This window comes from Liolophura sinensis, chromosome 8 (assembly GCF_032854445.1).
Source record: "Liolophura sinensis isolate JHLJ2023 chromosome 8, CUHK_Ljap_v2, whole genome shotgun sequence".
NCBI classification, from domain to species: domain Eukaryota; kingdom Metazoa; phylum Mollusca; class Polyplacophora; order Chitonida; family Chitonidae; genus Liolophura; species Liolophura sinensis.
The window spans coordinates 56,326,579-56,353,930 of NC_088302.1; the positions used below are offsets into that span (position 1 = coordinate 56,326,579).

At 39.8% G+C, this 27,352-nt stretch overlaps 1 protein-coding gene across 1 annotated transcript; it reads left to right on the forward strand.

Annotated features, from left to right (window-relative positions):
* The first annotated feature begins 76 nt into the window (after positions 1–76).
* Positions 77–26,570, forward strand: LOC135473703 (CD109 antigen-like). Its single transcript, XM_064753569.1, has 35 exons — positions 77–135; positions 2,004–2,190; positions 4,069–4,222; positions 4,563–4,633; positions 4,940–5,065; positions 5,314–5,353; positions 6,242–6,326; positions 6,695–6,791; positions 7,095–7,325; positions 8,670–8,897; positions 9,237–9,338; positions 9,588–9,650; positions 9,941–10,132; positions 10,346–10,495; positions 10,739–10,900; positions 11,255–11,312; positions 11,560–11,740; positions 12,265–12,382; positions 12,807–12,920; positions 14,063–14,164; positions 14,529–14,657; positions 14,892–15,030; positions 18,032–18,208; positions 18,441–18,522; positions 20,575–20,731; positions 21,857–21,931; positions 23,246–23,423; positions 23,837–24,054; positions 24,360–24,509; positions 24,607–24,669; positions 25,067–25,176; positions 25,407–25,554; positions 25,724–25,826; positions 26,073–26,155; positions 26,488–26,570. The coding sequence occupies exons 1-35, from the start codon at positions 77–79 to the stop codon at positions 26,491–26,493; spliced, it is 4,338 nt and encodes a 1,445-aa protein (XP_064609639.1). The 3' UTR covers positions 26,494–26,570.
* Positions 26,571–27,352: the final 782 nt, after the last annotated feature.

The following is a 27,352-nucleotide window of genomic DNA, read 5'->3' on the forward strand; positions in this document are numbered from 1 at the left end:
CACATTTCTTGCACGACATAACAGATAAGCAGTGTGAGTTTCCTCACAGACGACGCTTCCATACCAATCCGCCATCATGGCCGCCTGCACACTGTGCTTCCTGCTGGGCGTCATCTCGTGTGCTGTAGCCAAAAAGTAAGTTTCCGGATTGCTGTATGTAACACGAATGGGTATACGAAACCCTTTTAAGATACGTTCTTAGTGCTTTTTTTATGAAAAAAACTCTTCCTTTATGAAAGCCTACATGTAGGTTCCTTGGAACATTTTCAACGTGTGAAAGCATCACAGGTCCCTTAGAACATTTACAATATTTGACGGCATCATAGATCCCTTGGAACATTTACAACATGTGAAAGCATCATAGGTTCCTTGGAATATTTGCATTATGTGAAGGCATCACAGGTCCGTTGGAGTATTTACAGTATGTGGAAGGATCACAGGTCCCTTAGAACATTTACAAGATGTGAAGGCATCACAGTCGCATGGTGACATGGTAAACTACTTAGTTGGGGTTGTTAAATTACATGTCGTTTTCTAGTAAAAGAGCCTCGAATGAGAGCTCAAACCAACATGCATACACAAAGGAACAGATGTGTTCTCGCCCCACTCAGCTTCAGCCAGAGTGTTGAACATAAGCAATACTTTAGCTTCAAGTAGATTCTTGTACAATCCCTTTGGCTTCAGGCAGATTCATATACAATTAGTTTGGCTTCAGACAGATTCATATACAATTCCTTTAGTTTTAGTAATATACATATACAATTCCTAAATTAGTTCATTTAATTTATTTCAGATGTGTTTTACGCTGTAATCAAGAATTTTTCACTTATACGACAGCGGCCAGCATTATGGTGGGAGGAAACCACGGCCATCCGCAGGTTGCTGACAGATCTTTCAACGTTCGACCGGAGAAGAAGCCAGCATGAGCTGGACTTGAACTCACGTAGACCGCATTGGTGAGAGGCTCCTGGGTCATCGTGCCGCGCTGGCCACAGCTACGGAGGCCCCACAATTCCTTTAGTTTTAGCAATATATATATATATATATATATATATATATATATATATATATATATATATATATATATATATATATATATATATATATATATATATATATATGCAGTCCCTTCAGTTGTGGCAATAGACATTCACAATCGAACAATTTAGTTTTAGGAATATACATTCACAATTAGCTGGCTTCAGCCAGATGCAGGGGCAGCTCCTTTGGCTTCAGCCAGTTGCATGGACAGCTTGGCTTCAGCCAATGCAGAGGCATTCCTGTTAGTTTGAGCCAGATAATATACAAACACAGTTCCTTTGGTTTCAGCCAGATGCAAAGGCATTCCTGATAGTATTAGCCAGATAATATACATCCACAGTCCCTTGGCTTTAGACAGATGCAAAGGCATTCCTGGTAGTGTTAGTAGTTTTAGTGAGGTAATATACATACACAGTTCCTTTGGCTTCAGCCAGATGCAAACACACTGGATTCCCTAGAGCTTCAGCCAAATGCATACGAAGTTCCTTTGGTTTCAGGCAGATTCAGAGGCATTCTATGTGTTAGAATGCAATAATGCTGCAAGACCAGATATGTATACGCCTTATACAGGACCCTTTGATATATTGTGATATGCAATGAAACTATCCCTCTTGTCGTACAGTCTGCGATAGAAGAGATCGTTTTCGTCTTTGAACAAATATAGGTACTGATTTACCACCTGGAGAGCCTGTGGAGTCAGCTTTCACAGCTTTTGGTTTAAATGAATTCTTTAAAACTAGCAGATCATCAATATACGCCTGTCGATGAGTGTATGAGAATGGGAACCTCTCTCCCAAATCGAGCGGAATTACACTGGAAATACACGAACACTCCACATGGTCCAGGACAATCAGGTATTCCGTACTCTTGCAGTGAAGCGACTGACACTTGGTGTAAATGCTACGAACATTGTACAGTATATTTAGCCGAAAACCACCTTACTTATGTAAACTTTATTTCAGCACTTATGTGGTTTTGGTTCCGAAGGTCATACGCCCTGGTCTACCACTTAACGTCAGTGTCAACGTTCTGCATGCGTCAGGCGATGTCCACATCGAGGCTAAAGTGACATCAGACAACGGCAACTCCACGGTAGCTCATAGTTCGGCCATTGTCCGCAAGGGGGAGCCGTTAAACATCAAACTGGAGGTATGTTGGGCTAATATTTGAGTTTCAGTTAATCTACTTTAGTAATTAGTGCCTGGTATTTTTGGCAAAGTTTACTAAACTTTGAATAGAAGCCCTTGATAGTAAAATCTAGTAAAAAGTTCCAGCAAAGCGATATGACCTTTTATTGAAATCGTCGAGCTAAGTACACTGTCTAGCATATGCAACTGGGCGAGTCATTTATATCCCATATGCTGGGTTTTGCCATCCATAAATGGAACAATATCGAAATTAAAGCCATCTCTCTTGTCATATAATCGACGCGAGAGGAGGCAATGGTCGTTTTTATAAATATACAAATCCATATAAAACGTGCTATCTACGGAATGGGTACACTGTTACGGTATAATTGGTAACGTTTAACATGTTTACTTAAGGTGAGTTTATTTTATTAAATACACGTGTTTGTCTCATAAATACATGGATTTATTTTATAAATACATGGAGTATTTTACAAACACACTGTACTTACATTTATTGCATAAATGCAATCATTAATGTAGTAAATTGGATGGGTTTATTGCTTAAACGGAGTAATTTAAAGTTTTCAGTGTACATGATCAACATTATAAGGCGGTCTTATTATCATTTGCTGGATAAACATGTTTAAGTATGTTACAATTAAACATTAGGCACTTTTATCATCAGTTGTGGGATAAGCATTTTAAGTATGTTACGATTAAACACTAAGCACGTTGATTTTTCATTTGTTTTTTCAGTGTAGTTTGTCCAGTGAACTGGGATACACTTCCTTCACTGCTTCGTGTATTTAGAGATTATGTACAACCAGAAGATTGTCCATATAAGGTGTGGTGATTGTAAATGAGCGGAATTTCATGAAGTTGATCACATATTCTGCCTTCAGTCGTATACATACAGAGCAGCGTACTTAGATTCCAGTGTGATACCTGTGCTGTGGATAAATCGCGCTGCCACATTTCACAAATACACAAATTGATCATAAATTTGAGTAGTTCTACAAACCGTGCAAAACTCCAAGAATAGTAACCTGATACTGACTTGTGTGTTCTGACAATTATGAAACCAAATCAATCAGTTTACCGAGGCACTGAATTAAGTGATGTAGAGGAATGCTGCGGATGGTCGTGAGTTTCCCCCAGGCTCTGCTGAATTTCCTACCAAAATTTAAGTGAAATGTTTTTTGAGTTAGGCACAAAGCTGCAATAAAATAAATAAATAAATAAATAAATAAATAAATAAGGTAAATAAATGATGAGGGATGGTATTATAAAGAGTTGAGAAGTCCCCTGTGGATGTGTGTTTACACTTCATTTGAGCTGTCAAATCTCATTGATCGGTCAATGTTTAGTATCCACAAGTATTGTCCATTGGAGGTTTTTAGAGAAACTGAAGAACATCTTTCTCCCAATCTTTTATTTTCCAATAGATCTTTTGCTAACAACGTGGAGAAGAGTGCACCCGGCAGCCTGTATTTGTATGATGTTTCCTACATAATGGGTATTCTGCATATTTTTGGCAAAATTTCATTATCGATTCTAAGCGAAATACCCCTTTCCTTGAGAAAGATTTCGTGATATTAAGTTCGGAAACACAACAGCATGTACATGTACGTAATTAAAGAGAAAATGAACAATGTATATCTTATACCCAACCACATTTCCATGAACAGTGAAAACTTATTTTCAGCGAAACATGCCCCGTGTGGTGTGAATCCGGCTTACATACCAAGACACACCACTGTCACGTAGGACTGGAATGTTTTAATTTTGACGTGTCTGCATCGTGTATGACATGTAGAAAGTCATTCCTGGCTGATTTGTTTGTTAAATGAACCATGTCTGATGGATAAATATTTCTATGTTTGAACACGACTTACAGATTCCTCAAGGTCTTTCTGTCGGCCATTACAAGGTGACCGTACAAGGGTCGGGAGGTGCAAGCTTCAACAGCCAGGCGGCCATCAGCTACAAGCAGAAGAGTCTGTCTGTGTTTGTACAGACAGATAAGGCCGTCTATAAACCATCACAGACAGGTACGCACGGGTCGGCCAGCAGATTATGCCTGTATACTTCTTGTCCCATAATGAAAAACATAATGAAGAAAAAAAACCGTTAGTGTCAGGACCTGAGTATACAGATTCTGATCCCGTGGAAGTTTGTAAACAACCAATCAAAATAAATAATGTGTTTATTAATCAAGATAAAAGTTTCTAAACTCAAATTATTGCAAATTCGCCTGCTTTATATCACAATAAAGCTGAACTAATTAAAGTCTAAACATTGTTACATCCTTTGGAGCAAAGTGTCTTAACAATTCCTAACAAAACTATAATGTATAGGACTGTATAGTAATACCTTTCCTGTATTTGTCAGTACAATTCCGGGCCTTAGCCGTACACCCGGATCTCCGGCCTTACACCGGTTCCCTGGACATTGAAATCTTTGTGAGTAAACTTTATATACCCACATCACGTAGCTAAACATTGTTTTACAATGTAAATGTGATCACTGTCATATTTTCCCTCGTAAGTGATTTCATCTGGGTGGTTAAACACAGACAGTAAGTATTAAAGGAAGAATTAGTTCGTAGGCAGTTTGATACAAGTGTCCTGGGTTCGAAGCAGTCGATCAGTAGTGCTATTAATCTCTTTGGCTTTCTGGGATTTGTCATTTAAGTACGAGTAACCTAAATGTAAGATGTAAGTATTACCGTGTACTGTTATTTACCTGATAACACATGTATGTTGCAGGACCCCAAAGGTAACAAGATCAAGCAATGGATGAATGTGAAAGACACTAAAGGTGTGGTGGAAAACAAACTGGCTCTGTCTGAACAGCCTGTCCTGGGCGACTGGAAGATCAAAGTCACTGTCCAGGTAAAACCCTACTTAGTTACAGACCTACAAATCGACGTTCATGGCCAAAGAAAAGGTAACTGACATACCTGGACATCGAGAACGCGTTATCGAGCGATGAACATTGCATAACATCGGAACATCATCCCATCAGTGTTACCTCCATCAGTGGAGAACGTGTTATCGAGTGATCGATTTCAAAATAAGCTAAAACGTGTTGTTTTATAACAGAATTTAGTGATAAGTCTTTTCGTCATTGCTTTTTCCAGGGCCAGACAGAGGAGAAAGTTTTCACAGTGGATGAGTACGGTAAATACACAAACAATGATTACGGAATTGCCCCACTTTAACAAAGTACCTTTCTTAGAGTAAACTATCCTTTTATAACGATATTTGCTCAGCTTTCTCAGCTTCCGACAAAGGGATGATAAAAGCTCTCCCTCGTCTTTCATCAACTGTCTCACTTGTGGAAAGCATCCGCTATGGTATAAGGTTGTCTGTAAACTGGAAAGTGTGTGGATGTTATCATGCTTGCTAGACACAGATATAAAAGAAATAATACAAATACCCAGAAATGTAATCCTTCGCTCAGGATTAGCTAATGTTTAGGAGACGATGCACAAACCTTGCACACATAACATTGTATTTCAGTTTGCAGCATACACTGGTAAAGTGTATAAATATATGATTTTATAAAACATGACGTGTCCAGGCTATGTAGGTGCTCGCGAACCCACACAAGAAACTAAACTCACCTGGATTTCATCAAACTGTTCCAAAGACATTTTTGTGGACATCTACCCCAGTTCTTGTCCTGGTAAAGATGAAATATATAGGATTAAATTTGACGAAACACTTGAAAGTGTTTATACATGATTAGGAATTAACAGGTAGATAGTTGAGCAACTCAAACTTTTCCGTCTCTGCAACTCGTAATTAACATTCAAGTCCAGATAAAATACTGTTCATATCCTGCAATTTTGCAGAGCTAATGAGGGACGAACGGGTTTGCAGCGCTAATGAGGGACGAACATTTTGGATTGTTTTAAAATGAACAGACAATGTCATGCAGTATTCCCAGTTGATATACAGCTGCACTCGACTGGGTGGGGCGGCTGTCAATGGTATCAGTTTTTGTAGTAGGCCATTTTACCACAGGTTAATATCTGAAAACCTACTCCATCTCATTTACCTCAGTTTTACCGAAGTTTGAAGTAACCGTCAAGTTACCTTCCTATGCTTTGACCAGAGACAAGCGATTGTCAGGAACTGTGAAAGCCATGTGAGTTACTCGCTACGTAATAGTGCATTTCTTGGATTTCCGGGGCAGTGTTTTTACTCAAAACTCAATGTAAAATATTGGCTCATATAATTAATAAATAGCGTGCATTTTTTCTGTATATGAGATCTACCAAAAACACTTGTGTTGAGAAAAAATATGTTGAGTTGTAAACTTCACAACAACAACCAAAATTTCGATTCAATTTCTTTGTCATAAAAATATCATAAATATTTTCAAGATAAAATATCTAATAATAATAAAATATCTAATTTCACTACCGAGTTATGTGTGATCAGACACAAATTATTACGTTGTCTAAGCTGCTTTGGTAGGATGGAATCTCTTTCTGCTCTTTGTCATCCCTGTAGGTATACCTACGGCAAACCAGTCAAAGGGACAGCTAATATCAGCCTGAAATTCAAAAACTCTAAAGCTGGCTTAAACACAATTACCCAGACGCTACAGGTAATTATAAAACTTTTTTCAAGCAAAAGTCTGTTGAGACATTGAAATCATGTTATGTACGAGACTTTTTGTGTTTAATCTTTCTTTTTCCGTGTTTCAGCTTAATGCGATATGTTTCTTAACTTTACATTGCAGTTGAACCTCGATATTGGAAACAAATGCGCAAGAAATTTTAAATTTGTTTTTAGATTCTGGTTGAGTGCTTCTTTCTCTTGCCTCGGCCCATCACAAGTTCATGTATTTCGTAAAGCTTGCATTTTTAAATGGACATTTAACAAAGAATGTCCTCTGATGTCTCTTCAGCTGGAAGAAGGTGAGAAGGCTTTTACTGTAGCCTTTTCGCAGTTGACGTCGCTCACCCCAAACACTCTGGATGGGGCTGTGGTTGTAGCCGAGGCGAATGTCACAGAGACGCTGACGGGCGTCACCCTTAACGGCTCCTCCTCCGTGACGTATCACCAACACGCCACCAAGCTGGATTTTAGCAGCTCCAATCCCAAAAACTTCAAACCAGGCCTGAAATACACCGCCTACGTAAGTCAATAATCTTTGCTAACATATGTAGGAGGAAGATAACATTGCTGACGCAAGTCATTGGGATATAACTTTGCTCACCTAAGTGAGTAGCAGATAACTTTGTTAGCATAAGGCAGTAGGAGAAAACTTTTTAGCATAAGTCCGTGGGAGACAACTTTGCTAAAATAAGTCAATAGGAGATAACTTTGCTAACGTAGATCAATGGGAGATAACTTTGCTGACGTTAGTCAATGGGAGATAACTTTGCTAATACAAGTCAGCAGGGGGATAACTTTGCTAACGTAAGTCACCGGGAGATAACTTTGCTAACATAAGTCCTTGGGGGATTATGTTCCATTATGTTTGCTCAGTGAGGATGGGTGTACTACATGTATATCGTTTCGTCGATGTGATCTGACGCTGAGTTGATGTAGTAACTGTTATCTAGATCTGTCTGAATAAACTCAGTTGGATATAGGAATATGTTCTAATATATGTAGTCTTACTGGATTAACTGATCCACTGCTCCCTAGTTGTGATGTTCACACGGAATTACCGTCAGCCGAACTAGCCTATTCACGTGCCCTGTCCACAGAAGAGTAGTAGTGATACATTAGAACCCCCAACGGTAAATGGTATGTGATTACTTATAACCCATGGAGAAGCAACAACCAGCGGCAGTTGGCATGTGGTTACTTATAACCCATGGAGTAGCACCAACCAGAGGCAGTTGGTATCTGGCCAAGCATAACCCATAGAGAAGCAACAACCAGCGGCAGTTGGCATGTGGTTACTTATAACCCATGGAGTAGCACCAACCAGAGGCGGTTGGTATCTGGCCAAGCATAACCCATGGAGTAGCAACAACCAGCGGTAATTGGTATCAGGGTACTCATAACTCATGAAGCCGCGACAACCAGCGGTAGTTGGTATCTGACCACTCATAACCCATGATGCAGAGACAACCGGCGGTATTTGGTATCTGACCACTCATAACCCATGAGGCAGAGACAACCACCGGAAGTTGGTATCTGGCCACGCATAGCCCATGAAGCAGCGACAACCACCAAAAGTTGGTATCTGGCCACTCATAACCCATGAAGTAGCAAGAACCTGTGGTAATGGTAGTTTGGGTCCAAACTATGTAGTCTACACATTACTGGCGAATTATGCCATTGTTGATGGTTTAGAATTAATGGCGTCTTATCAGAATAAGATGCTAAAAATATTTGAATTTTCCACTTTGCTCAATATCAGAGCACAATTACGAAGAAACAAACGTCACACTATCATATGTACGTGAACACGTAATACAGAGTCTCATTAACCTACGGTCAACAAAATTTTTTTCTATAATTGCAGCTCAGAGTATCTCAGCAAGATGGTCGCCCTATCGTCGGACCGAGAAGCTCGGTTACCACTTCCGCTGTGGTGACCAATGAGAAACCTAACACCGTTTCCATTTTCCATTACCCAGTGTTCTCTACTCACAGTCTTCAAACCCAGACTTTCACAGTGCCAGAAAATGGTCTGGTGCCTATCGAGATAGATATACCCACAGACAATTACACCACCAAAATAGCCATCAAGGTATGCCAACTCTTCTCTTGGAATAACAACCGATCTATGTTACCACTGTAAAAAAATTGACAGTTTATAAAGCATTGAAATTTAAACTGCACTGCACTTAAATTAATGAACATAATAACTGTTCTGTAAAAGATTAGCGTGTTAATACAAATAAAATAATTAAGTGAACAAATACCATTTTCCCAAACAGTGGCCATCGATGTTTACAAGTCATATTAAGTAGGAATGTATCGAAAAGCTGGGATATATAATTCGCTTCTCCGTGGTTTATCTATTTGAACAGAAAAGCGCTATTCGTAAGAAATGCACTGCAATCGCTTCACTTTTCTGTATTCTCAGGCTAAGTACCCGGATGCAGATGACGTCACACTGAACATCGACCGCATGCATTCTCCAAGCAACAGTTATATGCAGATCATTCTGAAGTCAGACAAGCTGCAGGTAAAGGCTAAACAGACTTGACATTGAGGATATAAATTCTCGGAACACATGCAATACAATATGTGTCATATTGGGTACATAAATATATGTATCTTACATATTTTGAAAGAAGCTTTTGTTTTCATATTTTCTCTACCAGGAAGTCGACATCTTCACTCCTATCTGTCGAATATTTTCATGTGGATGTAAATGCGACGTTAAGCCACAATCATTCACTCGCTTATTTTCCTGAACTTTTCTTCTGTCCAGGCGGGCGATGAAGCCAATTTTGATCTGAAGTCTACAAATCCGATGACATCAGTAATATACCAGGTAAAGAGAATGCATGATTCTCCAGTCTCCTATTCTATTTCTGTGCACAATGTTAACATCACAGGTTTATCGCCACCAATACGCCACTTTATATTTCCACGAGAGGATGTCTTTTTGGTTTTTGGAAAATATTGTCAGTTAAGTAAATAACAAATCATTGAGCAATATAAAAACATCTACATTGCTCCTCTCTCTCGATAAAGTTATCACTGTCCCTTTAAATACAATGACAAACTTGGTCTGAACTTCGGTGTTCTTGTAACAATTTACGCCCTGGTTTTTGTTTCTAGGTTCTCTCCAGAGGATCGATTGTATCAGCTGGGAAAGTCGACGCTTCTGGTCAGCTGACCAAAACCTTCAGTCTGCCCGTCACATCCGATATGGCACCGACGGCCCGAATTATAGTGTATTACGTTAGAGATGACGGAGAAATCATCACGGACAGTATCTCGTTTAACGTCGACGGTATTTTCCAAAATAAGGTAAATGGTTTTAAGAGTTATTGGCTTCATCTAAAGTTTGATAAGCTACTGTGGGAACCATTCACTATTCCTGTAGGTTCGAAGGGCACAGAAGATATTCGAAGTTAAACTTACTTTGAATTTCAACGAAACCCTTGCGAAAGGACGTATCAGAAACCATTGTAGCAAAGCAAGTTTCTACTTATTGTTATAGCTACTGAAGTTACATTCCAGGTATCGGTGAATTTCAACACCCCAAAAGCTCAACCCGGAGATCACGTGGACTTGCATGTGACAGCTGATCCAGATTCTCAAGTGTCCATCCTGGCAGTTGATCAAAGTGTTCTTCTGCTCAAGTCCGGAAATGATATCACAGAAGGGCAGGTCAGTCTGTTCTGACGTGATAATAACTATGCTGTTCAGTTGTCTGAAATGGGAGGATTTCATGAGAGCTCAAACATAAGTCATAATTTTTCTAGCCGGTGGCAGTATACCGGTTAAAACTTTTAAGAACATCAAGGTGATAAAGATGAATTCCCTGTTTAATATTTTTATCAACAAAGCAATTGTTTATTTTTCTTTTCTTTGTTATGAGCTGTTTGCATGCTGTTTTCTGACCTCATGCAGGTTAACGATGAACTCCAGACATTTGATACCATTGACGTCTCCAAGCATCGCCCGCCATTCTTCCATTTCTGGCCTCACATCGCTCTCCGTGGGAAAAGGATGCTTTGGTGGCCGCATTACCCGGTGTACTTTGACGGAACCGACGCTAATCAAGTATTCCAGGTGAGTAACATAAGGTAAATTTGACCGTTATCGTAGAAGTGAAAAATTCTTGAACTTGCCGTTAAGGATCACTCAAGTAAATAAATTAATAAATAAGTCAAGCAAACATAACTACATGATACCAGACAATATACAAAACCCAAAAGCAAAAAGTACGTAAGCCATTTACCGTGAAGAAGATTATATCATGTCAGCAAAGCACCGTACATGCACCGGATTTGGTAGATACTTGTTATAATTATCCTTTTGGCCGTTTTTCCGTCTAAAATATAGTGATATTCTGTTTGATTTGAACTGACAATGGAACCATACAATACTGATGACAGCTCGATGATATCAGTGGTAATCTTTCAGAATGCCGGGGTGATTATCATGACAGACGCCACAGTTTACCATTACAAGAAACCAGTATGTAAGTGTATTAGACTTTCGACTCATACAAGCTTTCGTTAGGCATGGCGTAATACACCAACCATGTATTTATCTCAGAACGAAATGGGGCCTTCTACCTTCAATCAGTCTCATATTTTTTTTGATCAACTTTATATTTTTTCGGTAAACTGCTTTATAGAAAACGTGTAATATTTCCAATTGAATGGAAATTGTTGTTCACAACTAGCGTATGCTATTTTACAATATGAATCCTTAATTTTTTTTAGATTTCCACCTACCTCACTTCCACCATTTGTTTGGTGGAGGTGTGAGCCATATCATTAGCAAACCCAGCATACCACAGACTAAGCCCGATGTCAAGCCACCTGCCCAGGACAAGCTTCAGGATGTGGGAAGAGTCCGCAAAGTGTTCCCGGAAACTTGGTTGTGGACCAGTCAAACTATTGGGTGAGTGAACAGCGCCGTGAATAACCCGTCTGTGGTTGGTAAAACCAAGAGACGGTGGTTGTAGCCAGGCGGTGTTTGCTTTCACTACCCTGTTTTGAATGTGTCCAAGTGACTGTTGTTGTCAACAAGCAGGGGTTCGTGTATGCAGGCATACGGTGGTTGTATTAACCAGGTGTTTGTGACTTTATACCAACCGCATATTAGGTTCTTTACTCCCTTGTTAGGTGGATTGATTTCCTGGTCAATATATTGATTAGTGATTTGATTAATTTATGGATGAATGGATCGAGTAATCGATTACCTGACTGACTGGACTGAGGATATCGCATAATATAAACTAAGCTCAGATGACCAGATTGTCTTGTGAGAGTCTTCTGGGTTGATGTTGAGACCTAGAGTTTCTTTATTCATGGTGGTTGGTTTCGTTATTGGGTTTGTGAAGTAATATCACAGTTACGGGCAAAGTGAACAAGTGAATGATTACGTCAGTGTTTTATTGTGTGTTTTTATCGTCGCACTCATAGATCAAACGGATCCTCGGTGATCAGTACAACTGTACCAGACACGATCACATCCTGGGTGGCTAGTGCATTCGCCGTTAACGCTAACAGCGGATTGGGTGTGTCTCCAACGACGGCCAAGGTACACAAATCATCAAGACTGATTCTATTGTAATCTTCGTCAGAAATATATACTTAGTACATTTCAATCACAAATGCGATGTATATGCATATTTGAGCTACTGACACGCCATTTACAAATAGGTTTGATTTTTCCTTCCGTTTGTATCAGCGATAAGCAGTCCTAACAGCCCCTGTCTATCTGACTGTCTGCGGACCCGTGGGCGAGCATCGAATCTTTAAACATGAGCCTTGTATTACCTTCTAGAAGGGTTTAGCCATGTATTGCCGTCTATATGGATTTAGGTGCAAGACGACGACACGGAAGTTCTCGCCTTTTTGGGGCATGTCGCAGTTTTTGCGAAGTGCTCTTGTTTTTCAGTATGCGTCATAGCTCATTTCAAATTGTCATATATAGCAGAATGCCTTTTTACTTTTGTCAACAGCTGCAGGCTTTCCGACCTTTCTTCGTCAGCATGAATCTGCCGTATTCGGTTGTTCGGGGGGAACAAGTCGCTTTGGAGGCCATGGTGTTCAACTACATGACAACAGACATGCAGGTGACGTTTTGACGAGATTAAACCGATCACCTTTTATTGCTGATTTACCTGTATACTTTATAAACCAAACGAAACACCAAAACCGTGAACCTGAAGAATAATATGAATAAAAAGACAACTGTATCACAACGGTATCACAACGGTATCACAACAGTATCACAGCTGCATCACAGCTGTATCACAACCTACACGTACCTCTGAGCTGAATCAACAAAATAAAACAGATTTTAAAACACAAGTCTTCCCAGAAATCGATAATTCACCCGTATGTAGTTATCTGCTATATAAGGAAAGCATTTCTGCCGGTAAAAAAAATGTGGAATCCAAGCCTCTAGCCCAACATTATGTCACTCAAAAACTGAATGGACGTTCCAAGTGGATAATCACACACTTCGGCCATGACATTGGGGCTCATGTAAGGATTTAATGTGATAATCGGATTGATTGTAAGTTGAAACCTACATTGTTTTTGCCCAAATCTCCCACGAGGTTCTATGAACAGTAATGCAATTAACTCCCTTTACATGTATATTTGTTACAGCAGAATATTCCTTTTCAAAACAAACAAAAGTCAACAAGCATGCAGCCATATTATTCTGCTCTTAGACCGGAATATTCTACTTCCGACAGGTTTATGGGCACAGTTCAGGCGTATCACATTGACTTGTATTCGCCATACTGCATATATCAGTGTAGGACAGCACCTCTCCTTTGCACCCTCCTTGTGGCTCGCTACTTCGCTGCCTCGTTCCCTCGTATTAGAAGGTTCAGGTAGCGAAGTAGTGAAAGGTGAAAAGTAGTGTCTCTTGGCTTCTATGCCTGGTCGGGGAAGCCAATCAATCAGCCGAGGTCTGAGCCATTATACTGATACGGGTCAACCAGTTTTTTTGCACTTTACCCTTCATGCTGAACGCCCAGCGAGGAAATTACCACTTTCTCTTTTAAAGTCTTAGGTGTGACTCGACCCAGGATTGACCCTGGATCTACCACTCCCGAAACAGACGCTCTACCAACTGTGCTATCCGGGCCGGTAGCACTATAAGCTGTAAAATTAAGTGGTGTTATTATGGCCAAATAAGGATAATCTGCTGCCGAGAGTTATTGTCTGTCTATCCGTCTTTCTGTGTTTGCCTATTCTGTAGGTTGTGGTTACTCTAGAGAAATCTGCCTCCTACCGGAACCTGGTCAAAGATCAGACTGGAAATATGATGGTAATTTCTGCTCCTCAGACTCATACCATACACGTAAGTACAGAATACCGGCTTGTAAACGTGCGCAGAATACCAGATTGTGATTCATGTCGTACTCAGCGCGAAGCAAAATCCCAATATACAACTGTCTTGCACCGATGGATGGGATATTTGCGGTGTTTAAATATTGTGATATCTGTAGATTTCTCAACATTCGTCTATTATCCTACCCGCATCAGTGTTTTTTAAATCTAAAACTAATATTAGTAAATTTATATGTTCTGCTAATAGCTTGTTAGATGAAAGCTTTGAAGATGTTCATATGTTTAGTACCTGGCATCATATTCGACCATATAAATCCATAGCAACCGGTAGCCGCAGATGGGCATCAGTTATCTCTTTCATTTCTGTGCTACAGATAAAGGCGGGTGATGCCAAGGCTGTGTTTTTCCCCATCATACCCGCTGTCCTGGGTCAGATAGAGATCACAATCAGAGCTCAGTCCACAATGGCTGCCGATGCTGTCCAGAGGACACTCCTGGTCCAGGTTGGTTTATCAAATACTCAACATATCTATGCACGTTTATGTGCGTTCTGGAAAAGAGGCGGTGTCATTTTCTTTGAGAAATACTTGTTTGACTCTTTGCCTACAATTCCATATACATCTATATACGGCTGTAAATACCATATGTGCTTACACACTGGCGTCTTCTATCCTGAAAACGAAGTTGTCGCTATTGCTCCTGATTCCATTGACATGATGCATCACTTTCGTTTCCAGCCAGAAGGTGTCCCCCGAGAGTACAACCACGCCGTACTGGTAGATCTCACCCACAACTCGTCATTTTCCACGGCCGTCCCCATCTCCTTCCCACCCAGCACTGTGTACGGGTCTCAGCACATCAGGGTCTCAGCTGTAGGTACGCCTCTGAACCCTGAAACAAGCTATTTGTCATTTCTTTTCTGTCCTTCGATTGTTTCCTTTGCGCCGATCGTAAATCATTGTTTCAAAGATAATTTTCGCTGTTATTAAGATGTCAAGATTTTGAAGAAACGACTAACGATTGTTAATTCTTTGACTCGTAGTCTTCAACTGATTTCCTGATTTACTGCATGCACAAATCTATACCAACTACATGTTGGTTATAACTGGACTTACACGCGTGCATGGCTAAGACAGACGAGGGGCGGGTTCAAGCCTGGAACTGGGCAGGCAATTTGTAAATTCCAACAGTCTTCCATCAGTTTTTTTTTCAGACAAAAACGTGTGTCTTTTTAATGAAAAACTAAGCCCTTCGTAATATACCCGCAAACAAAAAATGTATTATCTTGGGTGACTTCAATATAGACATTCATATGTGATAGCCATTTACCTTTTTCCTTCCATTACAAAACCTACTCGCTACCTGTATAGATAACATCTTCACAAACTTGCATGCTCAACACAATTTCTCCGGTATATTTTTAGCAGATATATCTGACCATTTCCCTATATTCAATATCTTTTCGACTAATGCGTTTTCGAAAGAAACATCAACTTACTCTTTTCGAAAAAAGACTCCAGAACAAGTCAATCTGTTTAGAGAAAATGTTCAAAATATAAACTGGCATGACGTTCTATCATCAGATAGTGTTAATGAGGCTTTATCCTGTTTTACTGTGAAATTATCCATAACACACGACACATGCTTTCCAGTTGTGACCATAGACAGCCCATCGAAACATACTCGCAAACCTTGGGTCACACGAGGTATTTTACAGTCTGTATTAGAGAAGAACAAACTTTATCGCACGTGTTTGAAATCTACTGATATACCGACTCGCGTCAAATATAGGACGTACGGGAACAAACTGAACAACTTGATCCATTTTTCGCAAAAGGATTACTTGGGAAAAAAAAAAAACAAAAAAACAAACTAAACGACCAAAATCACAATATAAAAGGAACTTGGAAAGTATGGAATGATCTAATGGGACGTGGTAAATGCAAGAATATGCCTAAATGTTTTAATATCGATGGGTTATTTGTTTCAGACAAAAGTGCCATTTCCAATAGATTTAATGACTTTTTTCGACTATGGTTTCCAGTCTTGATGCTAAGATACCCCCAAGCCCTAAATTTTTTGAGATTTTCTAGGTGAGCCTGAAGAAAACTTTCAATTTTCTCCCGTCTCGCCTGGTCTTCTTGAAACCACTGTAGACAGTTTAAAGTCATCAGCTCCAGGCTTGGACCGTTAAGTAAACTGTGGTCTTCCCCAGGGCTCCATTCTCGGTCCTATAGTATTTTTATTGTACATTAATGACATCACAGCATCATCAGATATCCTGGATTTGACATTATTTGATGATGATACAAGCGTCTGCACTTATGCGCCTACAAGCGCCGAGGCTGTATCCACTATGTCTGTAAAGTTGCATAAAATTTCCGATTGGCTGACAGCTAACCGCTTGTCCCTTAATATTAGTAAAACAAAACAAAACAACATGCATGCACATAAATGTATCCAAAAAGGCACTTCCGCCACAGTTATATTTGCATGGCGTTGAAATAGCCAGCCTTAAAGAACACAAGTTCTTGGGAGTTTATTTTAATTCAAGGCTGGACATCTCACATTAACTTTATTGGTAAGAAGGTATCCAGAAATATTGGCATCATCAAACACATTCGAGCAAATGTCAACAAACAAACACTGCTTATTTTGTACTACTCTCTGATATTCCCTTATCTTTCCTATGCAAATGTTTTATGGAGTAACACATACATGAGTTATCTCCATCCCTTAGTAATTCTTCAGAACGCATCTTCCGCCTCATCACTTTCTCACAAAGACTGAATCATGCGACTGAAATATTTAAGAACCTCAAAATCCTCCCACTTGCACAAATACACTGAACAGGTGAACAGCTGTTCAAAAGACAATCTGACGTCCACAATTACCCAACCAGATCCTATTCTTTCAATCTCCATGTACCATTTCTAACTTCAAATCTATCCACACATTTCATCAGATCATCAGCCCCAAGGGAGTGGAGTAGGCTTCCTCCAAACCTCAAAGTAATCAATATACATCTTTATTCAAATCCAGGTTAAAAGATTTTTTAATTTGCAATATTTGATCCACATTAGTCATACAATCTACGAGACAGAAGGTGTCACACAAAATATTATTCACACAATTGTGCAGTTAACTTAGGTTTTTGTAATGTTACATTCCTATGTGAGTTTTTCCCAAGTAAATTTGTTTTTTGTTAATACAATTGTTCAATAATTCTCGCTTCTCGCCAGGCATGTATTATTATTATTATTTGATAATAATGAGTCAGGGATAGAACAAGTCCCTCGGACATCATTCCCGCCATTTACGAGATATGTAATTATATATATATTTACTAATGGTGAATAAACGTTAAATTCAGTTAAATGATGTACAATGTTTGCGCGTCACTTCTGGGAAAGGTCATCAGGAATTACTCGCACAAATGCAATAAAACCAATGATGGCTCAAAGGATACATGAAAAGGTAGTACAGAACAACGACCATGTGGTTGTAAGGGAAATGGAGAAAGATAGGATAAAAAAAATGAGAAAAAAGATTTCGTTTTGGAGGAATACTTTATACTTCTTAATAACCCCTCTATATTAAGCATATTTTCCTCCAATGGTCGGACATGACGTCATCGATGAACTTACTGAATGACCCCTGGTGCTATAGAAAACTGGTTTAAAACCATTTTTCGCCTCAAGATAAAGCTGAAAACACCAGATCATACGCTTGGTATTAAGAAATAAAACCCTAGCGTTTTACATACCCTTTGTTAGAGCTATATCCCGGCGAATACGCAAGAGAAGAGCTGTTGACTCCTACAGTATTGGAAGATTAGGTAACCTGGGGGTATTTCATTGCGTTTGCTGGTCGATAGGTAATCTGATGGGACCAACAATTCATGGTTTGGACCGTTTGCTGATGATGCCCACCGGCTGTGGAGAACAGACCATGTTGAAATTCGCTCCCGACATCTTTGTCTCTAAGTACTTGTCCTCCACGCAGCAGTTGACGGGCGCACTCAGACAGAAGGCGCTAGGTTTACTTGAAAAAGGTATAATGCATTTATGTTACCAGTGTCAGAAATCTCTACACTACAAGCAGAACTGTGACAGCTAAAGTGTGTTTTAGTGAACTATACTTTATTAAATCACAATAAAGTACACGAAGACAAATTGCATATGAGATTGACAAAATATTTTGGTAAAATATTACTTGTTTAATGATAAAACTAATTTATTATATTACTGTAAACAAAATTGTTATGGTATCCTTCTACCTGTCAGGGTATCAGCGGGAACTAACCTATCAGCATAAGGATGGATCCTTCAGTGCTTTTGGTGACCGGGACAGGTCAGGAAGCATGTGGTCAGTACACTCATTTACTTGATAAACTGACCATGTCATGCAGGTTACCTTAGTCGCTAAGACATACCCAGCTAGCATGTCTATCCAAATTCCATCAAAATGACTATTCCATTCACGATACCTTAGTCACTGATACATACCCAGATGGCCTGTCTGTCCAAATTCCATCAAACTAACCATCCCATACACGATACCTTAGTCGCTGATACATACCCAGATGGCGTGTCTATCCAAATTCCATCAAACTAACCATCCCATACACGATACCTTAGTCACTGATACATACCCAACCAGCATGCGTATCCAAATTCCATCAAACTGACCATCCCATACAGGTTACCTTAGTCACTGATACATACCCAAATGGCGTGTCTATCCAAGCTCCATCAAACTGACCATCCCATACACGTTACGTAGTCACTGATACATACCCAGATGGCGTGTCTATCCAAATTCCATCAAACTGACCATCTCATACAGGTTACCTTAGTCCCTGATACATACCCAGATGGCATGTCTATCCAAATTCCATCAAACTGACCATCCCATACACGATACCTTAGTCGCCGATACATACCCAGATGGAGTGTCTATCCAAATTCCATCAAACTGACCATCCCATACACGATACCTTAGTAACTGATACATACCCAACCAGCATGCGTATCCAAATTCCATCAAACTGACTATCCCATGCATGTTACCTTAGTCACTGATGCATACCCAGATGGCATGTCTATCCAAATTCCATCAAACTGACCATCCCATACAGGTTACCTTAGTCACTGATACATACCCAGCCAGCATGCGTATCCAAATTCCATCAAACTGACCATCCCATACAGGTTACCTTAGTCGCTAAGACATACCCAGCTAGCATGTCTATCCAAATTCCATCAAACTGACCATCCCATACACGATACCTTAGTCGCTGATACATACCCAGATGGCATGTCTATCCAAATTCCATCAAACTGACCATCCCACACACGATACCTTAGTCACTGATACATACCCAGCCAGCATGCGTATCCAAACTCCATCAAACTGACCATGTCGTGCAGGTTACCTTAGTCGCTAAGACATACCCAGCTAGCATGTCTATCCAAATTCCATCAAACTGACTATTCCATTCACGATACCTTAGTCACTGATACATACCCCGATGGCATGTCTGTCCAAATTCCATCAAACTGACCATCCCATAAACGTTACGTAGTCACTGATACATACCTAATTTGGCGTGTCTATCCAAATTCCATCAAACTGACCATGCAGGTTGCCTTAGTCATTGATACATACCCAGATGGCGTGTCTATCCAAATTCCATCAAACTAACCATCCCATACACATTACGTAGTCACTGATACATACCCAGATGGCGTGTCTATCCAAATTCCATCAAACTGACCTTCCCATACACGTTACCTCAGTCACTGATACATACCCAGATGGCATGTATATCCAAATTCCATCAAATTAACCATCCCATACACGATACCTTAGTCGCTGATATATACCCAGATGGCGTGTCTATCCAAATTCCATCAAACTGACCATCCCATACACGAAACCTTAGTCACTGATACATACCCAGCCAGCATGCGTATCCAAATTCCATCAAACTGATCATCCCATACAGGTTACCTTAGTCACTGATACATACCCAGCTAGCATGTCTATCCAAATTCCATCAAACTGACCATCCCATACACGTTACGTAGTCACTGATACATACTTAATTTGGCATGTCTATCCAAATTCCATCAAACTGACCATCCCACACACGTTACGTAGTCAGTGATACATACCTAATTTGGCATGTCTATCCAAATTCCATCAAACTGACCATCCCACACACGTTACGTAGTCAGTGATACATACCTAATTTGGCATGTCTATCCAAATTCCTTAATTTCCTGAAGTTTTCTAAGCGACATCAGTAATATCATTTGCTCTTTAATTTCTCTCCTGTATTGTACTAACATATTCCGAATGTCGTCTTGGCACATTTGTCCTGACGTTTAGAATTAATACTCTGTCTGTTCACAGGCTAACGGCATTCGTGATCAAATCTTTCCATCAAGCTAAACCGTTTATCTTTGTGGACGACGCGACTCTTGTCAAAGCCATCACGTGGATTCTGAGCCATCAGAAGTCAGACGGCTCGTTCCCAGAGCCGGGCAGGATCATACACAAGAACATGCAGGTGAACGCGCTTGCACAATGGTTTAGGATACAAAGTGTGTCGCTATGCAGTTAAACGGCTGTGCAGTTAAAAGATTTGCAGCTGCAAAGTGTGCGGTTAGGAGGTGTACAATGATCATGCGTAAAACTGTTTATGATTCGTTCCTAGAGACAGATCATCAAACATTTGTAACGTGACCCAGTTGCTCATGTGTTAACCCTGGAATTCAAATCCGAATTACATACCATTCAGAACGACCACAATGTTTAATTTTACGACGCCTCTATCACAATTTGTTTTACAACCAAAAGTCACGTGTTATTATTGAAGCTTTAAATTGAGGCGGAAAGATGAACAAAACAAAGTATACAGTCAACATCATAAGGCAGGCATACAAAACTGTATCTAAAATTTATTTATTATATCTTTTTCAAAAAAGTGCACTTACATGTTTTTGGCTTTAGATGCCTTAGTTTGGTATAATGATGTGAAGGCAAAAAAGATATTGACAAGATACAGATAAGATATAGACGAAATACAGACAAGATACAAGCAAGACACAGACAAGATACAGACAAGATATGGACAAGATACAGATAAAATATAGACAAGATATACACAAGATACAGACAAGATAAAGACAAAATACAGACAAGATACAGACAAGCCACAGACTAGATACAGACAACCTTATAGACAGGACAATTAACTGCACTTATCTCGGTTAAAGAAATAGTAAAATATAAGTAGCATGTGTTTAGATACAATTTTCCAAAGTCTTCAAATTCTCTGCTCCTTTATATTAAACCTTGCTTTGTTGAGAGACCCCTGTTTCACAAATGTATTAAATATAATTCACCGAACGTAAGTCTAATTTAAATATCAATAACAGTTTTACCTGGGGAAAAAAGAATCTCTTGTCTACACTAAAGTTACCAAGTTTATTCTAAGTATACTTTCAAGCAATTAACTTTTGAATATTAGGTAGTGAAATCTCTTGCACTTGTTTAGATTATTCGTGCTTCGAGTTTTAGCAGTTTTAGGGATTAGGGATTTAGACTTTAACAGGATTGCTTGTGGTGTCATTTTTATTGCAGTGTAGTAAGACTGAGAATTACTCACATAGTGAGTTTATCTTGTTACCAGGGAGGTTCGGCTTCTGGCGTGGCTTTGACCTCATTTGTCCTCATCTCTCTGCTTGAGAACAGTGATCTGGACAGTGTAAGTAGAGGGTCTATAGGGATAAAGTGTAAGTACAGGCTCTACAGGGACAAACTGTGATCTGTACAGTGTAAGTACAGGATCGATAGGGACAAAGTGTGATCTGGACTGTGTAAGTACAGGATATATAAGGACAAATTGTGATCTGGACATTGTAAGTACGGGATCTATAGGGACAAATTGTGATCTGGACAGTGTAAGTACAGGATATATAGGGACAAATTGTGATCTGGACATTGTAAGTACGGGATCTATAGGGACAAATTGTGATCTGGACAGTGTAAGTCCCGGATCTGTAGGAACAAACTATGATCTGGACGGTGTAAGTACGGGATCTATAGGGACAAACTGTGATCTGGACAGTGTAAGTACAGGATCTATAGGGACAAACTGTGATCTGGACAGTGTAAGTAAAGGATGTATAGGGACAAACTGTGATCTGGACTGTGAAAGTACAGGATCTATCAAGACAAACTGTGATCTGGACAGTGTAAGTCCCGCATCTGTAGGAACAAACTGTAATCTGAACAGTTTAAGTACATTATCTGTAGGGACAAACCGGGGCCTGTACCTATATATCGGCGATCCGGTTAATGGGTAGAGGTAGAGAAGCTGTGTTCCTTACCTCACAAAAAGATATGTCCTGCGTTACCAGCTGATCGGTTTTTTTGACAATAAAAATTGTATACGAATTAGAAATATAAGAAATACATAAGAAAACCAGGGCAGTGATAGTTGGTACCTACTGCCGGTGAAATCCGGCCTTTTGTCAGTTTACCTCAGTAGCAATGTTATGTCAACAGTTTGTGTTTATGTTCAGGAAGTAGCAACGTCCGTGCCTTCTGGCTGGATAGATTAAGCAGACAAATATGCAGTGATGTTAGTTGCAGTTTATTAGACGTCACTGGCCTATAATTACTAAGAACGCTGTGGTGTGACCACATTTAATATACAATTACACTAAAACATTGCCGTGGGACTTGGCGCCGAGGATGCTTAGTCCAGTAATTTATCCACGGATACAAACATAAAAAAAAACTATGTTAGAGATTCACCCTCCCAGTTTACTTGTATATCTTCCCTTGATTGATGGGGCCAGATGAGCCATGACACGGCCAAGAGCAGGGTGTACCTGTCTAGTTTACCTGTATACCTCCCCTAGACTGTTGAGACCAAGACCAGCGCTGCCACGGCCAAGAGCAGTGTGTACCTGTCTAGTTTACCTGTATACCTCCCCTAGACTGTTGAGGCCAGGATCAGCGCTGTCACGGCCAAGAGCAGAGAGTATCTATTTTAGCTGTATATCTCCCCTAGACCGTTGAGAACAAGATCAGCGTTGCTGCGGCCAAGAGCAGAGAATACCTGGAGAATGTGGTAAACCATATATCTGACGACTATACCATGGCCATCACTACCTACGCTCTGATGTTAGCCAAGAGTTCCAGAGCCCAGTCCGCACTTATGATGTTAAACCATGAAGCTGTGGTTAAAGGTTCGTACCTCACTTCAGCCAATTTGTAGAGCCACACCAACCCACATTTGATTAATTTGTTTACATTATTTGGTGTCTGTTTTGATATTTTGTTTCTTGATATGAAATAATCTAAGATGAAGCTAAATCGGTGAACGGTAAAATGCTTTCCGATGTTTATTGACGTCAGCTCAATTTTTCCGGTAGATTTTTATTTGACTGATTTATACAAAGGCGAATAAAAAAAAGTATTATTTTAAGACGTTGACTATTGGCATCTATGTTTAAATGGCTTTCTGTTAACTGTATTAAACGATACAGAAAATTTCCCCTTGTTATGCGCAGGATAATGGTTAAATTATAATGCATTGGTTATCCTTGATGAAGACAACACCGAGGAAACATTTGCATTTTGAATCTTTGTGTAATTTAAGATGGCACCAAACATTGGGAAGGTCCGGTACCCAGCAAAGCAACAAACAATAGGAAGTTCTGGAGAGCTCCATCAAGACAATCTCCCGCTATTGCCATTGAAACCACTGCTTACGGACTACTTTCCTACGCCGAGAAGAGGGATCTGGTAGCCGGGTTGGACATCCTAAAATGGATCACTTCACAAAGGAATGCCCATGGTGGATTCTCTTCCACTCAGGTTACCGAAATTAATATATATAAAGATTTGAAGGTGGGAAAGGGATTTAAATAGTTATTCTTATGAATGTGTGTTACGTATGTCGTACGTATTATATAGTTCTCCTAGCAGATATTTTAGTTTGAAGTAACTTCACAGTACCCTGCAGCGAAAACCTTTAAGAAAAGATATCTTAAGTATCTGATCCGTGAAAATCTGAAAAATATAGACGAAGATGAAATGGGGCGTGAGCATATAGACAATTATTAGGCGATAAAACTTAAAACGATGTAAAATAAACTTTCCATTTTTGTTCTTGATAAAAGGACACAGTTGTGGCTCTGCAGGCTCTGTCCGAATTCGCAGAGAAGATTTTCTCTCCTAACGTTGACACTACAGTAAAGATTTCTGATGACGTCATTGAACACAGCTTCTGGATTCAGCGGGAAAACTCTATGATGTTCCAGATAGTTCAGGTAAGAAATGCGTTGTCTTTAGTTCAATAAAAAAATCAGCACACCGCTGTTTTACTAAAATGATTTACAAGTCAACTTTCTGTTGTATGTCAAACAGATGAACAACGTAAGTGATCACGTGAGTGTCAGAGCGTCAGGAAGTGGAATGGCATTGGTTCAGGTAAGATACCTTTATTTTGATATGTCCCTCATTTTCAGAAAATATCAAGATGGTGGTTTTATTTTTTGAGAAGGATTTGTCTACCCATCAAGTGGTGACGACAAAGTCTGGGAAAAGTTTCTAGCATCAACAAGGATGAAGTACAACATATGAACAGGAAACTATAAATGAAATGGGAATACCTTTCTTTGGAAGGCAGAACTAAAAACCTTGAATGATTATAATTAGTCTACAGTGATAATAGAAGATAATAGAAAAGGAAAAGTGGAATCCTTATAGTATACATCAATAAATGGATAATTTTTAAAAAGTAAATAACTGGTGTATTAATTTCAAAATCAATCATTAGATAGAAGACTAATTGCGAACCCGTTGGCTGTTGTATATGTACGCGTAGGTGTCTGTAGACTACCACGTGGAGCAGGACGAGACGGAGCCGTCGTTTGACGTACAGGTTAAGCTTTTACACGAAACCATGCACTCTGTCACCATCCAGACATGCGCTCAGTAAGTGTAAAATTAACTTGTGTTCAAATTGATATTATTCTATACTTTTCACGCATTTGAGCAGATAGGAATATCGTATATATAAGTCACGAGTGATGTCTTTAAGAATGTGCGGTCAAGTTAACTCACGATTTTTAAGGCGACAGTTATAAAGTATAGACACAGAAATAGTACAAAAAGCGAACCTGCACCATTGACTGCAGTCCTAAATTCATCCTTTTTTTGATTAGTTGGTTACAGGAAGGTTCTAGTGGGATGGCAGTGGAGGAAATTGGCATCCCAACAGGCTTCCAGATTGACAGAGACAACATCACCCTGGCGGATGGTCTGAAAAGGATAGAAACCTCAGACAAAAAGCTCCTCCTCTACTTTGACGAGGTACTGTATACTCGTATTGGGAATCAGATATAACCAATGCTAAAGCATTTTTTTTATGATTTCAGGAAAGTTTTTGTGAAGCTTGTAGCTAACCTTGTAAAGCATCAACATTTGAACCCATTTGAACCTGTCAACCATGTATGTCACATGCCATGGTTTATCCAATCAGATCTCGACCAGGCCCACGTGCATGACGGTCAGAGCGGACAGAACAGCGATTGTGGCGAAAAGTAAACCGGCAGCCGTGAGGATCTACGATTACTATGAACCCGGTAACTTCTACTGCTTAATGGTGACGGTTTGTAATGTAACTTGTAATCGAGCATGGATATTGGTCGGTGCCAGAAGTTATCCCACGTGGCAAACATGTCATTCATTGAAGAATTTCAGTATATTTGGCAATTACATTTAATGTGCTAACGCCAGTAAACGTGAATGTAAATTGTAGTCGGAAAGATGCAGAAATAACGATTTTCATTTGTAATGACGCAAACATTCCTCAAACTTGTGCTTTGTAGACAACCAAAAGACGGTATTCTACCTGTCCCATGTGCTCGAGGGGGCCTCTATATGTGATGTGTGTGGAACAGACTGCGGATGTGTATGTATTGATGACATCTTTTTGTGTTAGTTTGTCGTTTAGGCCGTATTCACTACAATTTCAAGTATGCCATAGTTTTTTTTTTTACGTACAAGAAAGCGGAGTGCCGGAGTAAACCATCGCAAATGACCTGTAATTTCCGGAAAGCCACTGTTTATTTGTGAAAAATATATAACGTATATTTAATTAACTCAAATGAATCCTTGGGCATTTATTATGTTTTTTTCCGTTTGTGCTGAAATGTAAAATATCGCTCTCCTATACCGAACTATCGTGTATCTCTGAAGAGTCGTTCTGCTATTAACATTCACAAAATACCTTTAAATTTTCAGAACTGACTGAAAACCCAAGATTACCTCTTCCAGGAAGTGAATACCATATTTTGCTTTGAAAAATAAACTAAATTTTCCCCATGTGACGTTTTCCATTTAGTCTCATTTGTTGGTGTTTAAAGTTCGCTGTATATCCGTCAGAATGAATGATTATGGCTTAACGCCACATCGGCAATATTTCAGCCATATCGTGGCGATATATCCGTCAGAAGACACCCTTAATTTGGAATGACAAGTATATCATTAGGTGCGGAGTTCAACAGAAACTGGACGCGCGTGACTAATCCTGATGTGGCACGTCCATGGGTAATTCTGATGTGGCACATTCGTGCGTTATTCGGATCAGGCACGTCCATGGGTAATTCTGGTGTGGCACGTCCACGCGTAATTCTTATGTGTCACGTTCTTGGGTAATTCTAATGTGGCATGTCCATGGAAAATTCTGATGTGGCACGTCCAAGGGTAACTCTGATGTGGCACGTTCATGCGTAGTTCTGATGTGGCATGTCCATGGAAAATTCTGATGTGGCACGTCCAAGGGTAACTCTGATGTGGCACGTTCATGCGTAGTTCTGATGTGGCATGTTCATGGGTAATTCTGATGTGGCATGTTCATGGGTAATTCTGATGTGGCACGTTCATGCGTAGTTCTGATGTGGTTCATTCATGGGTAACTCTGATGTGGAACGTATCTCGAGTGCCATAGACACAAAGATGTAAACTCATTTGACATTGACTGACAAAATACAACTAAAGCAGAGTATTTTATGAAGGATGTAGTGTACTGAAGGCTTCGGAACACTACCGTCCATTCTGCGTGAACTAACCATGGTTAACTTCCTGTTCACATTACCAGTCCTCCAGT